This window comes from Notothenia rossii, assembly GCF_949606895.1.
Source record: "Notothenia rossii genome assembly, chromosome: 2".
In the NCBI taxonomy this organism is placed as follows: Eukaryota; Metazoa; Chordata; class Actinopteri; order Perciformes; family Nototheniidae; genus Notothenia; species Notothenia rossii.
The window spans coordinates 20,208,531-20,222,414 of NC_136904.1; the positions used below are offsets into that span (position 1 = coordinate 20,208,531).

Here is a 13,884-nt window from a genome sequence, read left to right on the forward strand (position 1 = left end):
TTTGTAATAATCACTAATTATTTAATAATGTGCCCAGTCTAATTTTAAGAAGCTCTTCAGGCAGGATCCTCACCAGGTGTGTCGCATTATTCACTACCTGCAGCCTGAAGGACAAACAGAGACATTGTTCAATGACAATGCAGTCGATGATGTCCTGATGCTGCGGCTGGAGGTTTATACGGTCACTTGAAAAAAAGAAATGTACACCCACAAGAACTTAAACATAGGATTGTTTTTTAATCCTGATTACATGATGAATAACACTCTTCTTCACGCTTTAAAAACGTGAACTCCTTTACTAAAACAAAATACCCTTATTTATAGATAGGCTATGCTCACGTTTTCCTCCATCACTACCTCACCAGCAGCGAGTAACAAATCAGGCGCATGTTTTTGATGGTGCCTGATAGTAGAGAGCCCTCCTCCTCCTCCCCTCCTCCACTCTCGTAGTAAAAACACACTCCGTGCAGCTCGCCGCCATGAAGACGCACAGAGTGGCACCTCTCCAATACGCAGTGTGCTTCTCCTGTCCTGGCTGCGAGAGCTGCTGTCGTCTGTGAAAACCTCACACAGAGGAAACGCTGCTCGCTCACAACTACGGATATTTAAATAGACACCTAAAACCCCGATGATTTCTGCCTTATTTCAACGTTGTTTCTCTGTTTAATCGTACAGGAGTGCACCTTTCCTTTTATTCGCGTCTTAATGAGGCTTCACCTCTCGCTTTATAGGAGTTTAAGAGCCTGCAGAGGCGAGCATGACAGCGTGACAATGGTGCAAGGCTGGCTGACAGCAGGATGATGCGCTTTTGCCCTTTTGTGTTTCCACTTTTGAGGAATGGGCTCTTTGCCGGAGCAGACGCCGAGAACCCCAGCTCTTTTTTTGGTGCGTTTTGACTTGAGAATCCTCATACTTTGGAGGAGTGTTATGGTAAACATCTGCTGGCTCGCACATTCCGCTCTTTCCTCACCTTTCTCTTCCCATCCGCCGCAGAGCAGCTCTAATTGGAGCGACTCCGAGCATCCTAATTGATGAGGATCATCCCCACCGGATACTGACCTCCAGTGTACCGTTAACCGGCGCACTGCAGGCAACTTAACGACTCGGCTGTCTGTGGATGTAATTTCGTTTATTTGTGCTGCTGAGTTTGTCGTACCCCTCAGTGACCATGCCGGTGAGCGCGCTGCACCGCGGCGGCAGCAGCATGGGCGGCCCGGGGTCCCTGAGCCCCGCGTCGCTGTCCCGCAGCCTGTCCCGGCTGAGGGAGTACCGGACCCGGACCAGGATCATGCTGGCACTGGGGGTCTCTCAGATGGTCCTGGGGAGTCTCATCCTGGCCGTCAGCTTCGCGGCTCTGGCTCTCACAACCTCCCCCAGAGTCCGCCACTCGTGCCCCTTCTGGGCAGGTTTCTCTGTGAGTAGCCTACTACATTACACACTGCTGCGTCTATTTGGTGGCATTAAACAAGCATGATGTGAGTTGTTTATGTTGTAAAGAAGAAGAAAGGTGGTGTAGCAGCTATTCTTACAGATTGGTAGTTTGCATCAATACAGTAGGCTATCAATAATCTGTATGCATAATGATCTCAACGTGGTGTCTATGATAACAATATATCGATACTATAAGCTATTACTTGATTTGTGTTATGTCTCAAAGAGGTTCCGTTCTTCAGTCTGAAGAGAGCTGAACTAATTGGGATGCCATCGCCAGGAAGAAATTAGGTTTCTGAATACATTTTGTGACAATCTTAGGCAATTCGTTTAGAGCTAATCATCAGTGATAACAAACACACACACACACACACACACACACACACACACACACACACACACACACACACACACACACACACACACACACACACACACACACACACAGTCAAAGAGCAGGGTATTTATTTTGGAATGCTTTACAGTGCTCCTTGGTGTGTACAGCATGTTCTGTTTGAGATGTTGTTTTTCATGTTAAATTTTAATGGTGTTTTACGTAAATATTTATGAATGCACACACATCCCTGATTTTCTGCCACAGACCCGAAGCAGGGCTGCCCCATTAATTATAGATGCAGCAGGGTAGAGTGCAGGGTTGAGGGGAGGTCTGTGGCACAAGGGCCATCTGTGTGTGTGTGTGTGTGTGTGTGTGTGTGTGTGTGTGTGTGTGTGTGTGTGTGTGTGTGTGTGTGTGTGTGTGTGTGTGTGTGTGTGTGTGTGTTGCTTTTCATAAAGCAGTGATGGAAATATAAAGGGTCAATGAATGGGTGTTGTAAGAGAGAGAGATAAAATGAGGGGGAGAGTGATGAAACATGTCAGTTCCCTTCTGTGTGGGAGTGTATAGTTACAGGGAAGAGAGGTAATCACAGGGGTCAGAGGGCAAAGGTCAATGCACATTCTTGATCGATTCCTCAGGCTTATTGGAGGTCTGTCAGCCTGTTGTGCTGAATCTTACCTCCTGCTTTCTTTGTGCACCAAAACCTGATGTACCTTTGTCCCCTGACTGTGTGTTCGTTATTTATTGTGTCATGCACAAACAACAAATATACAGCTGCAGAGAGGCACAAAATCTCCTCGACCAAAACAATTATTGATTGCACTGCAAACAAGAGCAAAACATGCCCAAAAAAAGGCTCTCTTCTTAAACACAGCGAAAGCATTTTCTTTCAAATATTCATCAATCCACATCTTCTCAGAGATGAATGGTATTTTATTAAAAGTTTAGTGATGTTCTTATAATGGGTAATATAACATGAAACATACTTCATCTTTAATCTAATGTAAATCCAATAAACAAAGAAAAAGCATTTTGTCTTCAGGGAGACCATCAACCTTCCTTTTTCTACATCTGATGATTTTGGTTTATTTCAGCTACACATAAAACTGTTTTTCAATATGTTTTGTATTTTATGTTTGCACCAAACGTCAAAAGAGACACATTGTCACTCACAAACTGATCTCACTAATGAAGAGGTGTCAATGAAAAATGGACCAGTAAAGGATATTAAATGTTATCAAGAATTTAGAGGAACTGTGTATAAGGCACAGCTAAGATAAGGTTTAGTGTAACTTAAGCTGAGCCAGGTGCTGAAAACAAATAGCCAGGAGGAAGACCCATGGGCCTTAGTGGTCCCGAAACCCAGATAACGCGTCTGATATCAGCTCCACATCTGGGGACTCTGCTTGTGGGCAAATCACTTCCATCACCAATCAATCAGACATGGGAAGTTACTCTCTGTAAAGTTTTGAGCTCTAAACTGTGGAAAAAAATAAATCTTCAAAATTAGTTTTGTCTGAGTAGCCTAAATAATAATAGCTTTATATATAAAATGAACACTTTTGAAACAGGAAGTGAAATAGAGGGATATGAGGCATGGCTAGAATGGGTGATCTGTTTGGTATTTTGAGCAAAACACGACATGTTTTTTATATATTTGTATATATCTGAGACCTATGCTATTGCCTAAAAATAGCATGATAGGTGCACTTTAAAGGAACCTCTGATATCCTGCAGACAAGTGCCCCTGTTACCAGGAGTAAAAAAACATCTTGATATTATGGCATCTGTGCTTTAGCATTGAACCTTGAAGACTTTATGTACAGCTTCCTATCATGTTGAGCTAATGAGGAGGTTGACAAAATATCCTGCTTGTGTGTTTGTGTAAGGTAACGTGTGGGTTTGTGCATGATGTAGGTGTGTGTGTCTTTGTGTGGTCACTGTGGGATGTCATTAAGGATCTTTGTGCTGACTGGCATTGTTCATTTTCACATCAGCCACAGTGAGAGAAGGCGTAATCTTTACATCCTACACATAGCAATCCCTGTAGAACACACACACACACACACACACACACACACACACACACACACACACACACACACACACACACACACACACACACACACACACACACACACACACACACACACACACACACACACACACACACACACATCCCACTTCAGTGTTGTGAATAACAAGGCATCTGTCTCCCTCATTTTGATCTTTCACACTGTAGGAAAACATGTTTTACAGCTTTGATGTTTAGATATGTGTGTTTGACAGCACAATAATGCAAACTCATACACACACGCTCATAGCCACATACATACACACGCACCCACACACTTGACTGGCCAACAGAGACTAATCCTACTCATATCTTGGTCTTTCTTGCACCCAACCTGGGGCTTGTAATCATCCCACACCCCTCCTGTAGCACTTAGGCACTCCAGTTGCCAGCCACAGTCACTTCCTGTACATGTCACAATTAGTCATTCATAATTGGTGACAAAGATGATGCAGAGTGGTGCACACTCTGAGGCTGCAGAGACCGACCGAACAGCGGCCTCCAGCCTTTCTTTAAAAACATTAGCAGCACGTTTACCTGTTGGGCGTGAATCATACCGCCCTGCTGGGTCTCGGTTGAAAAAGGCGACATGGCCGCCAAAGGGCCTCTGAAGCTGTCACTGGCTGACAAGCAGAACTAATTACTGTTCACCTCGAGTCTCCACAATTTAATGATCAGAAGAGATCCAAGTGTCCAACACAGACACACATGTATACAAGAATGCAAAAAAATCATCTCTTCTCCTTTCATATGTTCCTGTCATGGAGAATAAAGACAAGAGGTACAAAATATGTGTATACGTAAATCCATCAGGAGGAAGAACTAGGATTTATTCCTCTCCTTTCCCCCCCCCCCCCTGGTTGTGTGGTAGAAGATGAATGGTAATTATGTGAACAGCTGCTCTCAAAGTAACACTCCAACAACCCAAATATACAGACAGTGCCGTAACAAAGATGGCTTAAGGCGTGAGGCAGCTCTCTCTGCAGCATTTCCAGCACAAACCGTCAGCAAATTCTGCGTTAATCTGCCTGAGCGAGTGTTTGAATAGAAGCTCCAAAGTGTTTTGTAGGGGGTTGTGATGCAGGGCATATTCGGATGCTGTCAACTTCTTTGTCTTGGTGTGTTTCTGTGTGTGGAAAGAAGGCAAAGGTCCATGTTGGAGTAAAGTTGTCAACCGTTTGCTTTCTACCTCGACTCGAAGGATGGCAATGTTCGTCCACATGCTATGCCATTGTTCTCCATTGAGCCATAATTACAAAAATCCCAACAATCCAATTTTTTTTCCTATTTTTGCTAAAGTCCGTTAGCAAGTAAACAAATTAATTTTTTTCTTAACATACACACTTTCTCTGAAACAGAATGCAGCGAAGGCATGCCCCCTCTACTATGGCTCTGATTGGCTGAACCTGATATTCTTACCTTCTCTTTTACCAATCTCAAAACTCATGCCTAAACCTGACCAACCAAGGCAGTGAGTGCTCACCAATCAGAGGCAGAGTGGGACATGTCATAACTTCACCATAGAAGGAAAACAAATATTGCTGTCATTCTGCAAAATAATTAATCATATGTGCTCTTCTTTGATGCTAGGAGTGTGTATTTTCAGAGCAATGGGCTGGTTTTTTTTACAGGATGATGATGGGCTTTTTGATAAATTGGACATGTTAGGACTATTGGGGTTTAAGTATAGTGGGCAGGTTGGTAGCATGGTTGGGTCTCTATTTTGTTCAGCACCAACATATTCCAACCATTGGCTTTATTAAAATGCAATTTTGTACAAAAGAAAAATCTTCTGGGGTATTTGACACAAGGTTTGTTACACTCATTGTTCCCAGACAGTTTTATTTTTGGTTCATGAAAAGATACCTGCAAAAATAATGAGCATGTTAGCATGCTGACATTCACATTGAGCTCAAAGCACTGCTGTGCCATACATCCAGTGGGCTTTTGTTTTTCTGCGTTTCTGTCTTGAAGCTTGAATGAATCAGAGTTTTCTCATCAAGGTTATTGCCTTTTTGCCTATAGGAAATTGGAAAGACTTTGGATTTGGATCTTATCTGGTTGTTGCAGAAACATTTGGTCTGCATTTTGCATTTTTTCCCTTTTCTGAGTGGTTTCAGTGAGGAACAGAGAGCAGCAGACGAAGACAAAGAGGTGAATTGTTTTGATTTGATTGTTTAGTTGCTGGGTTCAGTTCTTTTTCTCCAGCAGGGGAGTACGAATCATCATTAATTAACTGGCTTATTAGGCTTCGCTTGTATCCTGGCAACAGATCTTGAGACACAAATACACAATGTGTGCACATATATCATACTTCAAAGTGAAGTCTGCAGTGTTGGTTGGAAATGGTCATCATTGTGATTTCTGTTGAAAATGAAGTCAGTTATTTTAAGATTTGGTTGTTATCAGAAATACTGAGACCATTTTTGTATTTCTTTTGATGTCAGACTCATAACATCAAAGTGAACAGAGATAAGAATTACGTTCAATCAGTCTCCTCCTGTGAGTCTTAATACTTCCACCTCAGTGTCAAAGAAGTGTTTAGATATGTAACTTTCTTTTATATGGTTTTACAAAGAGACCTCAATGACTCATAGTTTCAGTTCCAGGTCACATTGGTTTCTATTCCACTGAAGTAATGAGTGTCTCTGTCTCTTTCTTTTGCCTTTCTTTGGAGTTTTACTACATAATCTGTAGCAAGATGTGCCCCCTGATAGCATTCTGATGCAGAGAGCCGGGTTAAGAAAAGTGAAATGAAATGAAACATTCAATGTATAATACATAGAAAAGTGCTGCACTTTTAGCACATAGTGATGATGAGCTGCCATAACCAAAACAAATAGATATTGTTGATTCTCCAACATGTGTGTAAAACTCTACAACATTTATAATTCACTATAGTTAAATATAAAAATTCATGATGGTGATATATCCAGATATGTGTGGATAATACAGAGATGCAGGGAACTATTAAAGGATCAGTTCACCCAAAAAGTACTGAACGTATAGTGATCTCTTGGGTTTTATTTGCCCAGGTTCAGGGGTGTAGCACTTATATCATGTTTGTGGAACTCACAGAATAGAAATGTAGAAGAAAACAAATCGAAATTGTCTTTGCAGTTAGCTATCAATTAGAGCTGCAACGATTAGTTGACAAATCAATTGGTTGATTGACAAAACAATAATAGGAACTTATTTGAAAATTGATTATTGGTTTAAATAATGTTTTTGATTCAAAATGGAAGATAATTCTCTTTCAGCCTCATGTGGAGCTTTCCTGTTTTTCTATAGGATTTGGACAAAACAAGACAATTAAAGACATCAAATTGGCCTTTGAGATACTGGGATGACATTTTTTTATTTATTTAGTCTGACATTTAGTAGACTTAATGATGATTATAGAAAATAAATGGCAATTAATGACTTACAATGCCCCACCAAGGATGATCCTCAGAGCACAATGACAGTATTTCCTTACCACCTGCATGGCAAGACACAACAAAGGCGTTTTTTAAATGAGGTTAATCTGATTGTTTAGTGAATCACAGGTTGTAGAAGAAGTTATTTTAATACACCCAGTGAAGAAAAAAGCTTTTTTTTATGATGTCAATGTAAATGACATTATACAACGACATCACAAGTCTTACAGATGACCGTCCTGCTGTAACAGTGTGAGAAAAGCATTATTTTATTATTGTGGGACTCAACACAAAGGTCCACTGGGCCGTTTGTTATTTTAGATGCAGCCTTTTACTCCCAGCTGTCAATAAGGCTGTGTCTCCTCGGCTGCTTTACTCATCTTGTCAGTTTAGTTTAAATGGAGAGTGCGGTCAGCACACATGCTCTCAGACCAGAGCGCTCATGGTCCACCGGCTGCCCTTAACTCTCATATTGATCAACTAATTAGATGGGATTTCATCAATCATCGCACTGCTGTTTACTTTCATTTAACTTGGTGGTTTTCCAGCATCTCTGCAGTGACCTCAGTCTGTGTCTTTTAAAACGTGTGTGATGATGTCATGTAGTTTACGCTCCTGGTCTGTGACGAGGTGTCGCTGAACAGCTGTAATTCACATTCCTGTTGCACCTTTTTCATAATAAGTAAGTAGGCACTCAGCCTGCCGCTACTCATTACTCTGAGGACCCTCCAGAGCATCCTGCCCCCACTCCAGTGCTACCAGTGAGCCCCATAATGGTGGAAAGAACAGTTTGTCCTTTCTCCCACTTCAACACACACACACACACACACAACAAACACACACCTTACATTTTCGAGAGAGGCTCTAATATTTCAAGTTGTCAACTTCACTTAATTCCCATGTCTCGGTGTGCTTTGCAGTGATGACCTGACTACCCATCTTCTCGTCTCCATCCTCTGCTTTTACGCTGATAGGTTTGGGTTGTCTCGTGATCCGTGTTTAACACCCAGTAAAGGATGAGCTGAGACTCATCGGTGTAAGACCGAGTGTTAAAAGCCTGCTTGTTACATACCATCCCCATTCCCCCTCTTCGCTATACATTTCCTTATGAAGCAACGAAGCAACATAGCTGAAAACCTGGCACTCAACTACGTCTGGTTGACAGAGCAGTCATCGGTAAAATGCAAAAGAGAAAGATGAATGTCGGGGTTGCATTTATGTCGAAAGATCTGCAGAGACGCAGTGGGGGCTCTGAGAAAGATTGCTCTGGGGGGAAATACGCAGGGTCATCAAAAAAGTGAATATTGGCTGGCTTATCTTTTGCAGAATCGTCTTGTTTTTATAAACTTTGCTGGCCAGACAAATCAGAGCAAGTGCACATTACTCTTTGATCAATTAGTAAAATGCTTTTTATGTTGGGACATTAGAGAAAGAGGACTAAATTAAAGCTGCAACTCTTGATCCCGTCCAACATCGATAAAATGTTGATTGTTTTCCTGATTCATGGTTGATCTCAGTAAGCTAGAGAAGGTGACATTGCCAAATAGCTTCTTTCTTTTTATCTTAACAAAGGACCAAAACCCCATAATAAAGGGAAGAACTCTCATGTTCACCTGCTGCAGAGAGCTTCTGTTTGCTCATCTTAAATCTCAGTTTAACTCGTACAAACATGACTGTGACTTAATCTCTAGATTCTGTATTCATATATCTTCCAATTGTAGTCTGAGTTGCATCGAGCAATCAAATTTGAGCGGGCTTTCATCGTATGCAGGGACACCTCTTGTAAGGAGAACAGAAGAGGCAGAACCACTCGGCTATTGTCTGCCCAAAAACGCAGTTTTTGTTTAGCTAGTTAGCTAAACCAGCGTCACTTGAAATCCTTTGGTTGTAGATGTCAACTTTGCCTTGTGTCTCAAGTTGCTAATCAAACTCTAACAATTTAACCCGGGCAGGAAAAACAAAGTGTTAGCCCAGATATTTGTTAGCGACACCATAATTCCCCTTGCCATAGCTTGGTGAGATAGTGACCTCTCAACTAGTTTGAACGCCAGTTGTGTCCAGCATTGATCTTACACAAGTGTGATGTGAAAACATGTTCCAACGCATCGGTGAGACTGGACTTTTCAGTGAAGTTTGAAGCGCCTTTTAAGGAGTATTAAGGAGTAACAACATTCGCACATTCATAGTTTGGATTTTTTTCAATGAGGCAGGTAAACGCAGGTATTTTCTGTGATAAAACCAAATCAGACACAAATTATTATGCTGAGCAGAGTGTTTTTAATTGTTGTTTTTATTTCTTTAAAATGATCTGAAGGGGATCTTTTAAAACCTTGGAATAATAAAACATATTGCTTGTGTGCTCTCACATCTCTGCGCACCAAACCCTTTTGGATTCACAGACGCTTTCTTGGACACAATCAAAATGCGTCCACACAAAAAACCAGCAGCCATACATCATTTTGACACGAAGCCGGTTGATGTGTAATTAAAGCTCAAGGTTTTTTCTGTTTTTCTGGATGTTTTCAGACCTGAACTGAAAACATGTGGGAAGACTGAAGAACAGACAGTGTCATGTGTTTTGGGGTAAAGCTTTTTGTGTTTGATGCATGATATACTGTATTTATATGCATATCACTCTCATAAGTCTGTCTTCTCTTTCCCCTGCCTGACAGTCTGTAGTGTGTCTGTGTTTTGGTCCGACTTGCAGCCTGGGATGTGTTTGACAGAACGCTTGATGCTGCACTTCTTTACAAGCGGTCTCGACCCGGCCAGACTGCTGAATAGAACAGGCCAACAGAGGTGAACGGAGCTTAAAGGGAGGCAGAGGCAGCAAGACGGCCAGAGGCAAAAGTCTTTCATGAGCTTTAGTTATTCTGAAGATGAGCCTGTTGCTTTAAGTAAAACACTCACAGGTGCTGCTACTGAACAACATCCGTGTTCACATTTATTGCGATCATGTCAAATCCCACAGGAAGGAGAAGCTTTATGAAGCAGACTCATCTTTTATATGAACTGAATGGAGAGTATTAGTTTTCAGTGGAGTGACAGACTTCAACCTCCACCTCCTGGCTTTCACCTTTTTTAAATTAAATGCAGAGCTTTCAGTGGCGAGCCGCAACAGGCCATCATCAGTGTAAAGGTCTGATACTGCGCTCAGACAGACAGAAAGACAGGCGGAGCTTTGTTCACGTGTTTGACTTCCATCCTTTACCTGCTATTGAGCCGTAACTTCCTCCTGATGTTACAAAGCTGACTGTCGGCCCTCCCTGCTGCTTTCTATAGCCGATCAATGGCAGAGCCTGCTGACTGGAGCTCCCTTTGTTCTATGATTAGCAGCTGTGTTGTGCTGGATAGGCTTTTATGTGTGTACACATGTGGGAGGGTAGGTCAGGGGGTGTGGGTTAGTGTGCCTGTGTGTATATTTGTGTATATGGAGCTTAAGTAGATGTAAAGGTTGGTTGTGTGATCCTTAGACAGATAAGCAACAAGGTGGTTATTTGTGTGTAGGCAGGTTCAGGCGACAGGCTGCAGATAAACACTACTGTAACAGAAAGAGGGGGAAGAAGAGAGAGCAATACACAACATTTATATCATATATTTTCCTTTATCATTATCTGTCTGTCTCAAGAAGCCAACCACAGTGCTGAACACTGTTTTTTCGAGGTTAATGAGATGGTGCGAAACATGAATAAAGAGCCTGAAGACAAATCTGAGAGGCATCAATTCTTGAATAAATGCAGTTAACAAGAACTCTCCGAATGATCATAGAAACAGACATGTTGTAATAAAGAGCCGGAGCAATACTTGAAATGGTGAATTTTTTCAAGAGGAGGAATATTGGTATATTTCGTAAAAGAGAAACATTCCAACTGCCCGGTGGAAATTGTTAACCAGGATGAAATCACTCTGCATTAGATAAATGAGCGGTGAAGACAAATTATTCAGGTCAGAGGTCAGACCTTAACAGTAATGCTGTTCAGAAGGTCATCAGATCAGTACACACACACACACACACACACACACACACACACACACACACACACACACACACACACACACACACACACACACACACACACACACACACACACACACACACACACACACACACACACACACACACACACACACACACACACACACACACACACACACACACACACACACACACACACACACACACACACACACACACACACACACACACACACACACACAGACACACAGACACACAGATCAGATTTGTCACCTGTAATGTATTCCCTGTAGTCTCCATGGTGGAGTGCATAATCTTAAAGTCATTTTTCATTGATAACAGCCTGAACGATGCATCTTCTTCAGCTCTCCTTGCTGTTTAATCAGTTCCTATGGGACTGGCAACAGGGAAGCAGGCCGACAAGTTAATCTCTGGACATTCCCGTATAGACTTTTTGTGTTTATGAGAGAAGAAAATATGCACAACTGAATTATCTGACCTCAGAGCCTCAGTGGGAGTATATTAAGTGCAAAAACTTCCACAAAATACTATTTTCTCTCCACAGCTAGCGTTCCTCTGCACTCCTACACCAGCTCAGTTGTAGTTTTTCTTGATAATTATTACATAACCAAACATGTTTGCATTACTGTCAGATTTAGAAAGTGTCCCGCTTTGCGTCTGTCTTTATCTGTTGTCATTGACATAACTCTGCACTCTAGTGGGAGAGAGATTCTTCCTGATGCTTTCTTTGCTCACATGCTCACTTTCAAACTCTCCCCAGGCCGCACTGCATTATGGGAGGTGCTGTTTTTTTCTCTCTTTATCCACAAGTGGATTTCTTATTAACAGTTTGGGTTTTATGGAAATATGCTCTATTAAATAAAAAGAAGATGGGATATACGCATGAAGGCAAATAGAAAGTAAGGGACATCGCTGTGGATTTCGAGGGGATGATGGGGAATCTGTGTTTTCCTAGCATGAAGGAGGCCAGCCCCCCCCACTGGGCCAGCAGCTCCTCCCTTAGGTTGATATTTCAGCTCCCTCTTCCTCATCGCCAGCTCACACTGTTTCTTTTGGCATGGCTTCGGCATCTCATAATCTACACTCTTTTTGTTCCCCTTGCTGCCTGTTTCGGTCCCTGGAGGCTGCATCTCTGCAGGATCCATGTCTTAGCTGTGGCTCTAGCACAGAGCGCGCCTCTGGGATTGCACTTTCAAATTTCATGAGCTTGCACACGTCTTACATAGAAACATGTTGTTTTTTCCCCCCTCTCTAATATGTAGGCAAAATGTAGGATCTATTTCAGCCTGAACATCATATAGAAAGTTAATGAACATTGTGTGCATGCTAGTTCATTTCTCCCCTCAACACGTACATCTGCAAGTGCGTATTTTGTTGAACAAACCCAAAGAGCCCCATCAGCAAACCATTTGTAAACTCATTATTCTGTCTGTATCATAAACACTGAAAAATGCAAAGATATGCTGTAAGCTTTTTTCTTTTGTATTGATCAGTACACCCAACTGTGCTTAGTAAGGGATGGCAAGGAGCCCTCTGCATGAAAACTGTGTGACACACACACACACACACACACACACACACACACACACACACACACACACACACACACACACACACACACACACACACACACACACACACACACACACACACACACACACACACACACACACACACACACGTTTTACATAGCTGAAACCTGAAGATAATTTTCGTTTTAAATTGAGAGACAAAAATGAACAGTAACGAGCACATGATATCCCAGAGGGCTCTGCTGATGGGCAAAGTTTGGTTATAAATCATATTAAATGTGATATTAGAATGTTAATTGATATCAACTTTGATTATGACCTCTTCAAGGTCCTCTACTATGGCAGAGACAGTTACAATGGCCTGTTACCTGTCAGCATCATTTCAGGGAGGTGAGATAATCGGGGGGGATGGTGTCTCTGCCGTCTGCTGGAACGAGCTTTCAGGGGAAGGAGAAGCGTGTGGAAGATAAAGCGCTTGTAGCACACGATGATCAGAGCGTAGAGAGATGCTCGTCATGGCTGAGATGAGACAGGCTCTGGGAGCGGGGACAAGCAGTATGAAAGCGGAGGAACAACGGGGCTTCAGAAGAGTGACTTCTATTAGTGGGATGAGGAGTGAGAGGGAAATGTTTTGGTTGAAGACGATTACAGCCATTGTTCTGTGGAGTAATGAGTCTGGCCGTGTCTCATGCTTCTGTACCCCTCTCATTAACGGGCACTGGAGGACAAACACAATGTTTTGACAACTGAAGTTCAAACCTGTGTTTGTGTGCAGCAGCTCTCCGGCTCCTCCTCTACTTTCTTCTTGGACAGGATAATAAATGTGAGGCCATGTCTGTATTCTGCTCCATCTTCGGAGCTGCTGTTTGTTTCATGACTCACTCTGTGTCTCCCAGCTTCTTATTCACCATCGTCGTTAAGGAGATACTTGTTGGTTGCCCCCAGTAACATGATCAGACATTTCATTGGAAGAAAGACACTACAAAGGTAAAACCAGGTTAACAATCTTCTCTAGTTAAAGAAACAAAGCACAAACACCTTCATCAATCAATGTGCAGTTTTTCCACAGACAGTATAGAATCTTGCTGCAAATT

The 13,884-nt window shown here is 42.2% G+C and overlaps 1 protein-coding gene across 3 annotated transcripts in view; it reads left to right on the forward strand.

The window, feature by feature from the left end:
- Positions 1 to 456: 456 nt before the first annotated feature.
- fam189a1 (family with sequence similarity 189 member A1) overlaps positions 457 to 13,884 on the forward strand; it is an 85,483-nt gene continuing 72,055 nt past the window's right edge. For 2 of the 3 annotated variants that reach the window (XM_079666226.1, XM_079666227.1), the window contains exon 1: positions 459 to 1,414. In XM_079666226.1, the coding sequence (XP_079522352.1) occupies positions 1,169 to 1,414 (246 nt within the window). In that variant the 5' untranslated portion in view covers positions 459 to 1,168. Of the gene's footprint in view, positions 1,415 to 13,884 lie in introns of all 3 variants that reach the window. The other variant, XM_079666229.1, reaches the window with a different exon arrangement.